The 16,351-nt window shown below is 43.3% G+C and overlaps 1 protein-coding gene across 4 annotated transcripts in view; it reads left to right on the top strand.

Annotated features, from left to right (window-relative positions):
• Positions 1-10,670: 10,670 nt before the first annotated feature.
• Positions 10,671-16,351, top strand: part of SCUBE1 (signal peptide, CUB domain and EGF like domain containing 1) — a 201,027-nt gene continuing 195,346 nt past the window's right edge. For all 4 annotated transcript variants that reach the window (XM_048964163.1, XM_048964156.1, XM_048964148.1 and 1 more), the window contains exons 1-2: positions 10,671-10,835; positions 13,208-13,330. In XM_048964163.1, coding sequence (XP_048820120.1) covers positions 10,748-10,835; positions 13,208-13,330 — 211 coding nt within the window. In that variant the 5' untranslated portion in view covers positions 10,671-10,747. The remainder of the gene's footprint in view (positions 10,836-13,207; positions 13,331-16,351) is intronic.

Raw genomic sequence — 16,351 nt, 5'->3', positions numbered from 1 at the left:
CCTAGTGACGTCCTGGTGTGTGACACTGGGAAGAGCATTTGCTTAGCAGCAGCCAATATGTCAGTTTGGGAATCATATGTTTCCTTTTGCAGAAACCTCACAAAAAAGGGAAATTTAGTTAAAATATGAAGTGTTGCCTTTAAAACATACTCACAGCTGTTTAACATTAAACCAGTTATAATTCCTTTTTATCAAAAAATTTGAGTTAAGGTACAATCCGCTCCTAAAACGAATTTACGCTTTTCGAAGCATTACCACAGTTTTCCTTAAGTGAGCCGTATTCATCTGTAAAATTCTGATCAGAGTTGCAGCTACCACTTTCTGCAAGGTCTGAATGTGTTTGCCCCACTATCCGAGCACATCCGTAAACACAGGGGACATATAGGGTTAGTAAAAGGAAAATGGTTATGCTTTGATCAGGGCAAAAGCGGCAGGGGAAGGCTTTTGTTTTTGATTATTTTTCCCTCATGATTTTACAGTTTATTAGCAGCAGGTTAAACAAACTAATGGGCGCAAATTATAACAAAATAATGGCAGCGGTCTGTAGAGCCACTACAGAGGAAATAACTCCCCCTTCCCTCCACCCCCTTTTTAACCTTTCATCTTAGTCTCAATCTTATTTGTGGGCTACCCCTTTGCCCTCCTCTTCCCCTTTGCTTGAAAAAATAAGCAGAAAATACAATTTACATTACGCCTGTACACACTTCTAGTTTTTTTGAATACATCCCCAGAGGAAAGAGGATAAATAAATACACATTTTTCAATAGATGTAGAGTATTTGTTTAGTGCTGGCTAACTCCCCAATAAGTTGCAGAAGATCATACACGCAAATCTAATTTTCTAGCTAACTTAAATCTCTCTTGGGAATTCTGGTGGCTGCCTGCAAACCCTTTCCTCGAATCAGCAGTATCAGCAACGATTCACTATGTCACTAAAATATATAATGTAAAAAGTGAACTAAAATATGGAGGCAGATTGAGAAAGCAGGAGGAGATGGAAAAGGGAAGTACTATAAAGGGAAGGGCATCTATAAAGACAGAGGAGTCTAAGCCTTTTACAATAGAGGCAGTCTGAAATAACCATGGTTTCTTCTTTGAATCGTGAGAATAGCTATTTTCTTGTTTAAAAGCTTAAAGAGCTATTAAGTTGGGCAAATCACTGGTAAAACAGCTGGAAATGTAAATAGCAATTTAAACAGTCCATTGCCCCTCAATCCAAATGTGGAATGTGCAGATCTACTTCAAAAAAGTTCCTCTGGTTTTATTATATTGTCAACGGTAAGAGGATTGAGTAGGCACCCTTTCTCAGTGGGCTGAATGGAGACGGTGTGCTTTATTTAGAAAATCCACATTTAAAAAAAAACTTTCCTCCTTTTTCTCCTTTTTTCCCCAATTTTCTCCTGTTTTCCTTTTTGAAAATTTATTTCTTTTTCTTTTTTCTCTCTTTCTTTCTTTCTTTCCTCTTTTTTTTTTTTTTTTTTTCCCAAGTGAGCAGACGGGTCTCTAATTTTCACACCATTCTCCCTTAGAGACCTCCTTCAATTGCACCATTCTTTCATTATGTGGAACTAATGAAGTGCTCTGCAACCTTTAGGTCTCCAAAGAATCCATTGCTCTAGGAATATAGTCCTTAAATAAAACATGTTTCATTGGCTGACTTCAAAACACTATTCTTATGGGGGGGAGGAGGGGGATAAATAATTGTCCTGAAATCACTGTGTGAAAAAAGAAGAAATTACATCAAACAATGCTTTTAATTTATAGTTACAGTCAAAGGATACATTCAGCAATGTCAGTTTTGGTTCTTTTCCTAGTATGTTGCCAAAAATCAGAATATAATCTTTAAGAGTCCCAAATGACACGTTTTATTTAATGCCTGTCTTTTCAGTGCCTGTGTCCTATTGAGTAACTACTGGGTTTTGTGGTGCAAAAAATAATGCAATGCCAGATCAATAAGGCTAATAATTCAGCAGCTGAGTTTGAAATCTGGCTGCCTTGGGTGTCTTAAGAATAACACCTCACATTTTATATGTTGCTTTTTATCTTCAAAGTACTCAGCAAACACTAAGTCAGTGATGCAGCATGTTTATTCAGCTTGTGAAAGCACAGATCTGTATTATCTGTGATGTATCAGATGCCTTGTTCTCCCGTGGATATTTGCTGTTGTTATTGTTGTTATTTTTGTTTTCCATTATGGACCTCATAGAAGACAGCTATTTCAAATTTGTCAAAGTCTCATCTCTTCCTAAGCAGTCTTTGCCCTCTGGCATTTTTAATTGATTTGCCTTTCTTCTTTAAAGCTTTTAATTGGTCTGAGCCCTGTTTTCCTTCCCCCATACTGAAACCAGTACATTTAAACTGAACATGCTCTCTTGGAATACCTTTGTCTGCAAAATCTGTTTTTAAATCAAAGTATAATAATTAAAAAAAAAGAAGAAGAAAAAAAAAGAGGAGTGGAAGCAGGATGAAAGGAAGGTACATTAGACGTAAGATTGTTTATACATGTCCAGCTTGTGTCTGAAATCAGCAAAGAAATGTAAACGCTTCTTTTTTAAAGAAATTAGTATTCATTCATTTTGGTGTTGCTTATCTTTTACTTATTTTTATTTGGTGCTTGAGCTAATTTGTAGCATACTGGATTTTGGCTTTGGTAAACTGAAATAGCACTATCAGCATGATTATTGTTATAATACTGGCATGAGAGATTTGCTGGCTTAATGTCAGTGAAAACTAGAACAAACTGTAATGTCTGTCCTTGTAAAACAATTTATATTTCTAGAAACTGTTGTAATCATCTATTTTCAGTGAAAAGATTTCTTGGAGAATAACTACTCTACAAAACCCAGGACTTATCCCAAATGTCTAGCCTATAAATAACATATTTAAGCCCCATTGAACAGATTAGAAAACAAAACAGTGTTTAATGAATGTGGAAGCTTCATTTCTTGGGTGACTAAGGATAAGTTACTGTCTTTAATTAGATCCCCCTTTATCTTGGTAGGACTGTGTTTTGTGGAACTAAACACTTTGGAGCGGGAGTCAAGAATATGGACTAAGTTTTGCCAAGGTCATTAGTGGCAATGGTTGGCTAATTGTGGACCCTCTCAAGTGGCCTGATTTCAAATGCTCACGGAGCTTGCAGTTACTGCACTAAGCCACTCCAAGTTGTATATAGTGGACATACCTGAAGTCCCTTTGAAAATTTCTGTTCTAATTCTGGACTTCCAAACTTTCCATGTGAACTTAAGAAAATCACTCATCCTATCTGGATATTCTTTTACTTACCCTTAGCAGGGGAGAGTAATGCTCACATTTTCTGTGTTATGAGACCTAGTTCATAAATACTGATTGATTCTTTGTACAATACTAGCTTCATAATTCTTTTTGGAATTGCACATTGGGAACCTGCTGGAGTTTCCATATATCGGTACAGAAATCATTCTTTAACTCTGTTCTCTCAGTGGCTTTTGGGGAGTAGTGTCTGTGTAGCTTTAGTACTAGATAAAAGTCCCTATTGCACTTCCTTCACAAAACAGCATATCTGACAAGCCATGGCCAGCAAGCAATGAAAGCACAAAATCATAGAATGGCTTGGGTTGGAAGGGGTGATGAACAGATGACTGTGACCAGCACAGCTGTCAGTGCTCACAGTCATTGCTCAGCCACTTGGGCTATCCTTCTACTACAGACACAATTATGGGTTTTCCTAGACATTCCCTATGTTCAATTGGAAGGGGGAAGTGCAATGCAAACTTTCCACGGGGTCAACATTACTGTTTTGATCCCTTATGTACTGTTCACCTTGTCATTCAAATCTGTTTGCAACCCCTTGGTGCAAACTGAGGGCTGAACGAAGCTGGTAGAAATATCTATTTTTTTTCTGAGTTGTTGGGTTGAATGTGCAGAGGAAGAAAGGAAGAACTGACACCTTATACAAGCATTTAATCATAGGCTAGCTGAAGACAAAACCTATAGGGAAAGTGGTAGAAGGTAGATACTGACATGGTCTGTGCCTGTTCAATGAGCGCTTTCATTCAGATTAAGTTGCCTAAGAATAGAGAGGAACCTGATATAATGTGTATAAAGCATGTTCTGAACATCCACTGAACCTTACAGGTGCTATGCTGATATAGCATGAAATCTTATGAAATCTTCCATGTGCTTACTGATAACACACCGTTAAAAAAAAAATAATAATAAAAATAAAATTAAATACTAATGTGTTTTCTTCAAGCCATTTCAACAGTGCAAAATGGTGAGGAAGACAGCTGACTCACCTAACCAGCTAAGAATGCTTCCTATTTGAGAACTCATCTGGAAATACACAGTCAGTATGAAACACACACCACTTCTTTCCTAGTAGAAGTAGGCTGGAAGAAATCTCTGTCTTGGCCTTGACCCATCTTACTTACACCTAATTCGGTATCCAAAGATTCTCTGTTTGCTTCGAAATTGGTGGGACAAGTATAAATTTTAGTTTTCTATAACTATACTATGGATATTTGATTGATATTCCATCAAATATTGTAGATAATTAAGTAAAGTATGATCAGTTCAGGCATGATGACAATTTACTAGGGAGGTCTCAAGCAGTAGCTTTCTGTATTTGCTCTTAGTGAAAGTTTTCTTTTTTCCTGATTTCACTAGCTTTATGAGCACACCTTTGTGAACCAGTCTTAGTGTCCTGTTCTCTTACCAGCTGCTTTCATTGTAATTTAATATACCTGTGCTAATCCAAGCCATCCCAAATGACATAATAATAACAAACTGCAACGCTCTACATTGTGCATTTCACATAATTTGAGAAGAACAACGGTAAGCATAAGAGACCAAATCCTGCTGTGCTTATCCCTAAAGTTAGGCCCATTCAGTTGAACAGGATAATATGCAGAATTAAGGTGAGTAGGCTTTACACTTTTTATATGGAGGCCTCCTGAGGATGCTGCATTTAATTCCATTTAATAATCTTCTCTTTCATTTGCTATTTCGCACCACCTGACACTGCAGCTGTCTGTCAGGAATTGAGTTAGTCTGAGCTTGAGCTGTCTCATAGGTAGCTTAGCACTCTAAAGCATCAGCTCCTTTGGAGAGCCCTTGGGGAGAAGAAGTCATTTAGCAGAAAATGATGATAGGGTTTTTCAAATGGTTCTGAGGTTGTCACTTTATATTTGAATAGGATGATGCATTTTAAAAGCATCTGCGAGTATGAAACAGAGCAGGCTGTGCTTTTAAGGATGAGGTATGCTACTAGGCGACCCCAGTTCCTGGTTCCTTTAAAGACAGTTACTGGGGAAAATATGTGAGATTAGAGGAACAGAAAGCTTTCCGTGTGAGGGATTTGTGGAGAGATGTTTGCTTTTTGTTCTGAGATAAGGGATGACTTCTGAGCCCTTCACAGCAGTCCTGGGAAAAGGGGTTGGTGTCTGCGTGAGCCTGGGCTTCCTGACAATGATTTGAATCACAACTGTGGTTGGAATAGGCCACTGAAATATTATTCCAGAAGGTGAGAAAAAAAAATGGTATGAGGAGTGAATATTTGCTTTTTGTTTTAACAAAGTCACTGCAAACTCAGGTTAGAAGAATGGCAAGTATCAACACCAAAGTGTAGACAGATTATTTTGGGGGTTGAATAGAAAGAAAGGAGGGTCTTTTCTTGATGCACTAAAAAAGCCTGAGGGAAAGATTTGGGCTTGGATATTTCCTGTAATATCTGTGTCAGAAGATTGCCTTCAACAATGATTGCGTTAGTTTCATTCCATCATTTTTATCTGGTGTGTTGAGAAGTGCAGCATGAGTCTACTCAAACCTTGCCTTTTGCCTGTTGCTGGTTAGTCCTCTGAGAACTTAGTTTTATTTGTATTATATCTATCAAAACCCTAAGCATACAACTGTGTTCTTAGGCATAGCTTATTTTTCATGTACTTTGGCTATTCTTTTGGACTTGAATAGGGTCATCTGCCCTTTGCAATGCTCACAGTAGTGCTCAGCATCATTGTTTTAAGTGCATGAATACTGAAAAGTGTGGGGACTACAGCTTATCTTTCTGTAAAAGGAGCTGCTTCAGTCTTTTAAAATGTGAAATAATGTTCCAGTAGCTAAAGAAACTTCGTTATGGTATTTTAAAAAATACTATTTTAAGATAAGGGCATCTCTTTTTTAGAATACACTGAGGAAAAAATCATCCTTTCCTTGATTTAAAGACTTCTCTGTTCAGAAGCACAATTCTGTTTACTGGGAAGCAACTGATACATACTGGCTGTCACAGCCCACAACTAACCTGAGCATTGCTATAGATAGCAATGGTGTTGCTTACTATAAGACAGTAGGAGACAGGACCTTGCTTGTTTTAATCTAGAACCTCCATCTACACTTCTCCATCTTAAATGCAGTGAAGAACAACTGTTCTGTGGTGCTGCTCTATTAGTTATATTTCACCAGCTGAGCATCTTCGCTCTCATGCTACAGGACCATAGATCTAACTCTTCATTGCCAGCTACCTGGTACGCTCACTTGTGTTTCCAGCTGGCAGTTGGAATTTTTCATTCATGTGACACAGCTGAAGAGGCTGAGGCTACAATCAAAGCAGGGGAGATGTAGGCTCTCCTACCAACACTGATCTCAGATCAGCTGTGTTGGATGAACTGAAAAGCTAAATTAAAATGTTTTTAATTACAATACAAAGTATTACACATACAGTATTACATGTGTTTTGCATTTCTATGCAGGCACCTGCTTTGGTCATCATTTAGGATAAAAAATTATTACTGGCAATAGATAATTGAATAGACTTTATTCAGTGAAGCCAGACTTAGTCTGTAACTCCTCTTCAGCACACTCCATGCAAGTTCATATGTCTTGCTCAAGATCATGTTTATATATCAACAGGCTCTTACACAATCTGGATTACATGCTGCAAAGACTACAGCTAAACAAAGGAGTAAATACATACATACACTTGCATGCAAATAAGCTTTCTGGTTTTTAGAAATCTGTGTGCGAATCAGCACCGCTTGGATAATCTCCCACTACATAGCTAGCTAAGTTGGGTTTAGGTTGGTGAACCTCATCTAGTCTTTGGTCCTCTAGATGTTTTTGGTGGAAGTTCTTCTTCTTGCAGTACACTAAATAGATACTAAAATACAAAATTTGCCATCCTCTCTTATTATAGCTGATTAGAGAGAAGGACTTGAGATTTACTTCTGTACAGTGGTCCTCCTAACCAACGCAGAGTTTTGAAGGAGTACACAGATTTCATTCTGACTTTTAAGTAGAAGGGTGGTTAGGTAAGGGAGGAAGAAATTTGCAGGAGTGTTGTATATATTTTTCTTCCCCATCTGCGTGACAAACAACCTCAAGATTATTTTTGGAATTGGGAAAAGTTTTGGTTAAAGAACTTCTCTTGAAATTTCCTAGAGTCTTGTTGCCGCTGTTAATGTAGGAACTGAAATATTTTATGTTTAGGAAAGACCCCAAAAAACAAAAGGCCCCAAAAAACTGAAGCAGGGGACTGACAGGATCCCACCACAGTGTGGCAAGGCGTTCTGCCAACTCACCCACCTCTGCAGCTGCTCTCCTGGGCTGCAGTTGGAGCTTGCCGCTTCCTGAAGTCTTGGGGCTTCTCTGAGGGTTTTTTGGGGGCAGGCAAGGCTCTGAGTTGGAACAAAATCAAATTTCACAATACTAAGTCCTCTAAAGTGGAATCAGCTTTTCCTCTGAACTGCTGTCATGATATGTTCTATAGAGAAGAAGAGACAGCTCATGTGGCTTAGAGCCATGTTACTTTCCACATCTGGTTTTAAGCTAAGCTGAAGGATAAAGGGACTGTGAATAGAGGTCATGGCCAGTTTTCTTTATCTTTCAATGTATGATTCTGATCCTGCTGGGACAGTCTTAGCAGAAGTCCACATGCAAGAGTAGTTCTGCTGATGAATATGAACGTGCTTTGGTGTTCCTTATGTGTTCAGGGCCTTGATTAAACCAGAAAAGCACATGGATAACTCACTGCAGATCTTGGATAGCAGTAAGAAAAGAAACAACAGAAACTATCTCTGATTGAATGCCCTAATTGGGACTTTGAAGAAGAAATCAGAGCCAGCTGTAGCCACTTTTGAAGGAGGAGTTCACTTTAACATGAGTTATCATAAAATTTTTTGAGGACTTACATCTCATAAAACAACTCAAAAGCTTTCTCAGCTGCTGGATTACTACTTGCTGCTGTCTTGTGCAGTCAGAGCAGTTAATGACTATCCCGGATTTCAGATTAAAATTGACTGGCGTAGGTCTAAAATACCCATGAGAATACCTTTGTCTGAGTTGCTTGACCTTTCTGGACTGTGCAAATCTGCGAGTTCAAGAGGGTAGCATGTTAAGACAGCGGCAATACGATATATTTGTATGCAACCACAATAATGAGTAACATTCATTTTGAGAATAACTGAGCTGACAATGATAAAAATGTGATGGCAAGTAATCCATATCAGATGAGGAGCCAGAAGTTGTACTAGCAAAAATATAACTGCTTTGAGGGCTTCTGTAGAGGACTCATTGAACTGCAGTCCTAAAAAGTGGGTAGGTGGTGAGTTTCAGCAGCAGCTTATTTGGTCATTACTTCCAATATTATGTTATATAACTATAAACAGGCACAAAAGCACAGCTTTAAGTGGAAAAGTTGAAATTCCACAAGGATCCCTTTTTCTAAGGTGTGGCCATTAGCAAGGAAAACTGCTGAAATGGCCCTCATGGAAATGTTTAGCCTGGTGCAGTAGATCATGTTCCTTATTGTATGTGATCACTCTATCTTAAGGTTCTGGACAATGCTTGAGAATACAGCCACACTATTTTCACATTGATTGATTGATTCATTCATTCATTCATTTATTGAGGAAAAAAATTAAAGCTGATGCGCAGCTGATGTGAAGGATGCTTAGCTTTCAGTTGCATGCCCCTTTTGGAGTATACAAGGAAATACTTGGATAGCATAATAGATCTGGATCCATCACAGAATCATGGAATGGCCTGGATTGAAAAAGACCACAATGATCATCTAGTTCCAACCCCCCCACTATGTGCAGGGTCGCCAACCACCAGACCAGGCTGCCCAGAGCCACATCCAGCCTGGCCTTGAATGCCTCCAGCGATGGGGCATCCACAGCCTCCTTGGGCAACCTGTTCCAGTGTGTCACCACCCTCTGTGTGAAAAACTTCCTCCTAATATCCAACCTAAACCTCCCCTGTCTCAGTTCAAAACCATTCCCCCTTGTCCTATCACTATGTACCCTCGTAAACAGCCATTCTCCCTCCTATTTATATGCACCCTTCAATATTGGAAGGCCTTTTCCTGAATGCCAGATGGGCAGTGCTAGTGATGCGCAGAATGCATTGAACTGGGGAAGATGCAAGACAACTGTGGTCATTCCTATAGGAGTAACTTAATATGACGCTTCCAGTGCCTGCTAGAAAGAAAGTAACCAGGGCAACTGGAGTGTTTTGTTGCTCTAGCAAATCTTTTTATTACAGGGTGACTCTGAAAAAGTTGAGATCGTTCATTCTTATACAGTTCAAGTGAATTCTTCCCTGGAAAATAAGCTTTTCAGGCAGTCTGGCTCAATGAAGTAAGTAGCATGGTTTAATGAAATGAAATCACAAGGCAAATGAGGTTTTCCTAACAAAACAAAGAAGGAATCTAACAAGAAGTCTTAGCCTAATTTTTCATTCAGGCAAAACTCACACTTACAAACCCTCTGAATAAGGGGCCCTTCCAAGGAAGATCGGCACACGGTGTTAAGAGCGTAGAGTCCCTGTCTGAGCCGACCCAACTTCGGGAGATACGGCTCCAGCTACAGCGCTCCGTACGGCTCACTAGGTGGAGCTCTAAGGTACCAGGTAACCCCGCTGGGATCCACACGGAAGGACTGCTGTGTACCCAGGGCGGGCTGCAACACACTGCACCTCGCTGCGTTAACACGGCAATAAAGGACTGGAATTGAAGGGTGGCACCGCCCCACCCCTCGGGGATGTGCGAATGGCCAAAGCCAGCGGTGTGGACGCTCAGAAAGCAAATAGCTCTTGCTTTGTGACGGAAAAAGCAGTGCGTTTAGTGATGGAGAAGCAGCTTTCTTACATTTCCTTGCCGTTTGTTCAGGCTTTAGGACGCTTTGCGGGCCGGCTTGCTGCAGCGGGACATGCGGGCACCGGGAGGAAGCGGGCAGAACGGGGCCGGGGCTGTGCCGGGCGTTGTTACCTATGGGGCGCTAACTAGTTTGTCCTGGCGGCGGGTCCGCCAACTGCTACAGCCCTTTAAAGCGATCGGTCCGGAAGACCGCAGAGCCGCGTTCTCCCCCTCGGAGGGGAATCGGGTCTAACACGGAAGGGTTCCTCCTTCGGGGCGGCGGTGACAGCGACGCTCATTGCCCAAACGACCCCAAACCCAGCGGGGACCACTCTCTTTTCCCCGGAGCTTTCGGCCCTCAGCCGGCCCCAGGAGCCCTCCACGGGCTCCCCACCTGTCGGGGCCTACCCCGCCGACCTCCCCCTCCCCACCGTGCCGGCGGGGCCGAGGGTAGAGCCGGGGCTGAGGGCGGTGCGTCCCGCCCCGGCCCGCCCCGGGCGCCGGCCCCGCCCCCGCCGCGGGAGCCGCGGCGAATCAGCGGGGCGCTGTCAGGGCGTCAGCGCCGCTGGCTCCGCGCGGCCGGCCCCGAGCGCGTCCCTTATCGCAGACGGGCACCGGGGGCTGGGACCGCATCATTACCATGGGCACTGTTTGCTTTGCGCGGCGCTGCTGTTTGCTCTTCGCCCTCGCCTGGGCCGGCAGGTTGGCGGCGGGCAGCGGGAGCGCAGGTAAGAGAGTCTGCCGCGTACCGCGTTTCCCACCCGTGGCTCCGGGACACCGCAGCGCTCCGGGCCGCCCGCCAGCCTCTCCCGCTTCGGGGTGACGGGGAGAGGCCGCTCCTTGCTGCCGGAGGCGTCCTCGCGCCGGAACCGGGGGAGGGAGCGGGAGGGCAAAGTTAGCCAAGAGCCCGTGAGGTGAATCCGCGCTGAGCGCCGGGCGCTGTGCGGGGGAGCGCCGGCTGCGGGAGCTCCGTGGTGCTTCCCTGCGTTAACCTCGAGAGCCCGTATGTCTGAACAACCGCGCTCTCGCAGTAGCAGTAATGATAGCAGCAAGCCTTTGCTCTGGTGTTAAAAATCTGCTTAGGAATGCTGTAAGCCAGCGGTAATCTCTTAAAGATGTGCGTGCGGTCCCCAAAGTTGTGTGCTGGAAGAAACCTTCCAGGTAAAACGGGGGGTTGGGGGAGGGAGCAGAGAAATCCCCTTTCCCCCGATACTGAGTCGAAGCGCACCAAAATGTACGGAGGCGGTGTGGAAGTTCGTGAAGTGCCCGAAATGCTGCGCGGGGGTCCCGTGGGGCCGTGCCCTTCCCTTGGGCTCCGTGCCGCTCCCGGCCGCCTCTCGCTGCTGCTGCGCGGTGTCCCCGCTGCCCCGCGCGCTTCGGTTGTCCGACGACATTGCGAGGAGTGCTGCTGTCACCCTGCCGCTCTGAAGCGGCGGTGAGGCCGCTTGAATGACTTAAAAGCATGAAACGACGCTTTTCTTTTTTGTTTTTTTCCTTTTTTTTTTTTCTTCCTCTCTCTCTTTTCAAATCCTTTTTGTGCTTGACTGGGGCTGTGTCTGGGTCGGGCAGCAGCCTCGCACGCCCGGAGCGCACTCATGTAAACCATAGCGAGTTCTGAACTGGCCCGAGAGGGCAAGAGAGAAGGAAGAGGCGTCCAGCAGCCGCGCGTTTCTCGAGAAAACGCAGCGCTGCGTGTGGCAGCGGAAACTCTTCTCTCCTTCCCAGAGCAGCCCTCGGGTCCGGGCTGGCAGCCGGGACCCGTCCCGCACCTCTCGGCAGTGCCGCGGTATCTGCGCCCTGACAGAGCCCTCCGCGCTCTCTGGCTCTGAAGCGCCTTACCGTCGGGAGCGGCTGAGCGAAAGCTTCTCAAAGGATTAGCATTAGGATTTCAAACTGCTTGACTTTGGTGCATCTTTTGAGGGGATCTGCTCATCGGGTTGGCATGAAACCAGCTGCACGTGTGTCGTTCTGGTTGCCCCCTCCCATCGCAGCAGAAGTCTCCCCTCTCCCCGACGGCTCAGGGCGGGCCGTGCCGCGTCGTGCTCAGCCGCTGTGCCCCCGCCGGGCACGGGCTCCTCTGCCCGCCTCCCCGTGGCGAGGCCGTTCGGAGCGGAGCGAGGGGCGCGGGGCCGGCAGCACGGGGCGGGCCCCCACCGAGGCGGCCCCTCGTGAGGGGGACGAGGAGGACTGGGACCTCGGGGGGGGGGGGGGGCAGGGCAGGTTAGCAGGGCTGTAAATGTTCCCATGTTAACAGCATACCCCGTCCGTGAATAGGTCGGAGCTCTTTTTTCTTTTTTTTTTTTCCTCGTCTCCTATGCTCACTTCATTAACATTCCCACGACTACCAAATCTCGCCTCTCTCTCATCCTCCTCCCTCCCCCCTCCTCTTTAAATCCGGGGGAGAAAACGAATGCCCGCCGCTGAGATGTTTGTAAAGGCTTCCTCCCCTCAGAGAGAGAAAAGCGCTCCGGTCCCCTTTCAGAGCCCGCCGCGTTAGAGGCGGCAGCGGCGGCCGGAGGGCGGCCGGCACCGCTCCCTTCCAGGCGATGCTCGGTTGATGATGCTGGTACAGGTCGCTAACTTACCGAGCGAGGTTCTTAGGGTTTCCATTTACTTGTATTTTGCCGTTTAACAAAAAGGATAAAGGCGGTTTTGCTGTTAGCTGTTTCATTTCTCTCATTCCTCCATCAGCATAGCTGAAATAAATTGGGAGATATCTTTCTAAATTAACATATATTTGCGACAGTATGCAAATAATGCAAATAGGCTTGCTTTCTCCTCATTTAAGCTCTCACTTGTTTCAACTAACCATGATGGGGATCTCTCCTGCCAGACCTATCCAACAGGCACTAATTTCTAGTAAGTTTAATGATTCTTGTTTTAATACAGAAACATGGGACCGAGACCCCTAATTTATTGGAGAGAAAAAGCCAGCACTTAGATTTTGAGAGAGTTAACTCGCTGGCTGGTTTGATTATGTCAGTTTAGATGCTCTCAATTCCAGGATGGTGCTAGGAAGGAAGGCAGGTGAGCAGCTTCTGCAAGGAGTGTGTTCCTTTCTCAGGTCTCACATCTTCCTTGGGTTTATTCTGTATTCCAGATGTTGATGAGTGCACAGAAGGTACAGACGACTGCCACATCGATGCCATTTGCCAAAATACGCCGAAATCCTACAAATGCATCTGCAAGCCAGGCTATAAGGGCGAAGGGAAACAGTGCGAAGGTAAGGACAGCTGGGCTCCCTTCCCATCTCTACGCCCCTCCCCACTCTTATTTGTTTGCTCTTTAAAAGCTTTTGTAAATAGCTGAATTCCTGGCACGATTAATGCAGATTTACAGCTGCTTAACCTCAAATCTCGGTGTTTATTGGCAAGCATCCCCCTGCTGCTTTTGCTAATTGTCCTCCATCACAAACGGTTGTGTCCTCCAGCCTATCCGGGTGGAAAAAAACAAATAATAATAATAAAAAGGAGCACCGTTCCCCTGTGATGCTCCTGCCTTGGCCCATGGCGTGGTGCAGCCCCCCCCCCCCCCACAGGTGCAGGGAGCTCACACCATGTTCCCTTGGGCCCATCACAGTGGGATTTTTCTGTACAACTTCAACAATGGCCATGTTATGAACTTCATCTCATCCTCAGCAGAGAGATTATCCTCTGGTGGAAGGAATGGATATGGTAGTCACTGCAGAATGCCATGCAAATAAAAAATGTGACATTATTATATTTTTCCACTTGTAAATGCTCAGCAGCTATATAAATTCTTCCAAATCTCTCTGCTGCAGACTGAATCTTTTTCAAAATGTACGTGGCCAGTCTATAAAAAAGATTAAAGATCTAGAAATGGCTTTGCTGAAGTCTATAAAAATTGGAGACCACATTATTATTCCTCATGGACTTCCAAAGTGTTTGTTCTAGAGCCCTCATAAAGCATTTGTTTGGTTGTATTTTTTTTCTCTTGGGCTTAAACTCACAGAGGTCTATTCCTACTGTCCGCCTCTTGGTGCTGTAGTGTCTCTGAGGTGCTGTTCATTTGGAAGCCAGGTTTTCCTTCTTGCAAAGAAGGAAAGACAGAATAATCATTCAGCTCCGCTGTCATCCCCTGTTCATCTCTTCCAGGGAAGGAACTCTGTAGCAAAAATGTACTCTGGGCCACAACTGTAGAGGTTGCAGTGCGCTCATGCTTCTCATTGCATTGGTTTTCCACACTGAAAGTTTCCGTAAGCTTTAACTGCCATTTTTTAGCTGTTCATCTCTTTTTAATAGTAAGCCTAGGTTGTACTCCTACCTGTTTACTGTATGTATTTATTTTTGCCTAACTTGCTTTGGTGCATTTAAAAAAGGAAAAAGAATTCTGTAAGTAGTAACATTCATATTTCCCTGCACAGTGATGTACAGAATCATGCAATTTCTGTAGCTGATGTCATACTGCTGTGTCTGATGGCATTTAGTGTTTGATGGGCTTGAGATTTACAGTAAGCTGGGACTGACTGCAACATATTCTGTGTAGACACTGAATTGTTCAGCATTACTCAGGTAAATTAACGTAAGGTGTTTAAATCAGATATTGCTCTGTGTGATGGACAACTTTTCTTACAGTAATAGTTCTAAAGATTTTGTGACATCTCTATATCTGAAGTTAGTGGTTAATGTCTGACTTTTGGATAAGCAGAAAGCTTGTCAGCTTCCTTTCAGGTGCTTGTTGTAGTTTACTTATGTAGTCCCTTTTAATTTGATCCCCGAGCAGTTTGAAAATTCGTTACTGAAGTAATGTACCTTCAGTGGCAGACAAATATTTGTATAATTGATGTCCTTCTTAAAACCATAGAGATGAAGGAAGAAGAGTCACACAAGCCAGTGGCAGACGTAAGCTCTTCCTCAGGTCTGCTTTTCGTGTAGCATGGGTTTATTTTGCATCTTAAGGTCAAGTACTCCAAACCGACAGAAATAAACAGTCTGGCAGCGTATGGATTGAGATGTAATGTTCCATTACGAGACTACACAAGTAATCAGCCTTTACAAATTATCTTTTAAGATAGAAGTGACTGTGCTTGTAATAGATCAAACAGTATTCATCGTGCCAGTAGCAAAGCTGGGTCATTACGTGATTCCAGGTCTTCATAACAAAGCTTTTCTAAACGAGATTTTTAGTTAGTCACCTATGGGAAAAGGATGTATTCTGTACAGATTATGTGCCATTTTAACCAAGTTCTTGCTGACATTTATAGAAAACTACTGTACTGCTTTGTATCAGGAGAGCACTAGTTATAGCATAACCAACTCCCCTGTAGTGCAGGCTGTCCCTTACAGCCAGGTTACACTAAACAAACAGAATAACAGTTTGTGTGCTACATTGAGCATTAAGAAATGACCCTGTATGATCACATTCAATTTAAAATTTTAAAATCTAAATTTTATTAGCATCTTCTGAGATATTAGAATTAATGTAGGAAGGTGAGCATGTTAACTTTCTTTAAAGATCAGTCTTAAATTTTGCTCCATTCAAACTCAGTTTTTGGAGAACAGGATAAAGTATGGGAGCTAAGATGACTCAGATGATTTTTAAGCTTTATAAAAGCAGTGTAGCACATACTCAAATATGTCTGGAACGTAAATATGTATTTTGTGTACTCTTGTGCATTTATTTATACTTTTTTATTCAGAGAAGGTGAACAGTTTAAAAATTGATTCCTTGAAGCTCACGTGTGCCTCTGTTGTGACTGGAAATATAAAGCATAGCCCCTTGTGCAGCATCGTGTGTATTTTGCTGCTCTGACCCAAAAGGTAGGAAGAAGTACACAAGATAGTAATAGTAATAGTAATAGATAGTAACATTCTTTCAAGTATGCACTGGTAGCTGTAGCAACAATTATACTTGAAATGAAACTTTTTCCTGACAGCATGTTAAATTATTTCAACAGAGAATTTTTTTCTGGGTTTTGCATTTCCCCCAGAGTATCTTTGGACTGGGTTTTTCCAGATTTCCTAATAATTAAGGATGACTTTTTAGTTTCCAGGTCTACCCTATCTTTTTATTTTTATTTTTATTTTTTTCTTTTTTCTGGAGGGGAGTGTTGTGATAGGTAGCCTCATCTGCTTGATCCATCTGACAAGTTTCTTTCTGCAGAGTACAGTTGTTTGTCTTGATAGAAGAGTTGCTAATTCCTCTTGTGTCCTGTTTCTCACTTCCCTTTGTAGACTTCAGGTTACACTTGTGATTTTTAATTTAATTTAATTTTATTTTATTT

Source organism: Lagopus muta, chromosome 1 (genome assembly GCF_023343835.1).
Source record: "Lagopus muta isolate bLagMut1 chromosome 1, bLagMut1 primary, whole genome shotgun sequence".
Taxonomy (NCBI): Eukaryota; Metazoa; Chordata; class Aves; order Galliformes; family Phasianidae; genus Lagopus; species Lagopus muta.
This window is presented reverse-complemented; position numbering and strand designations above follow the sequence as displayed.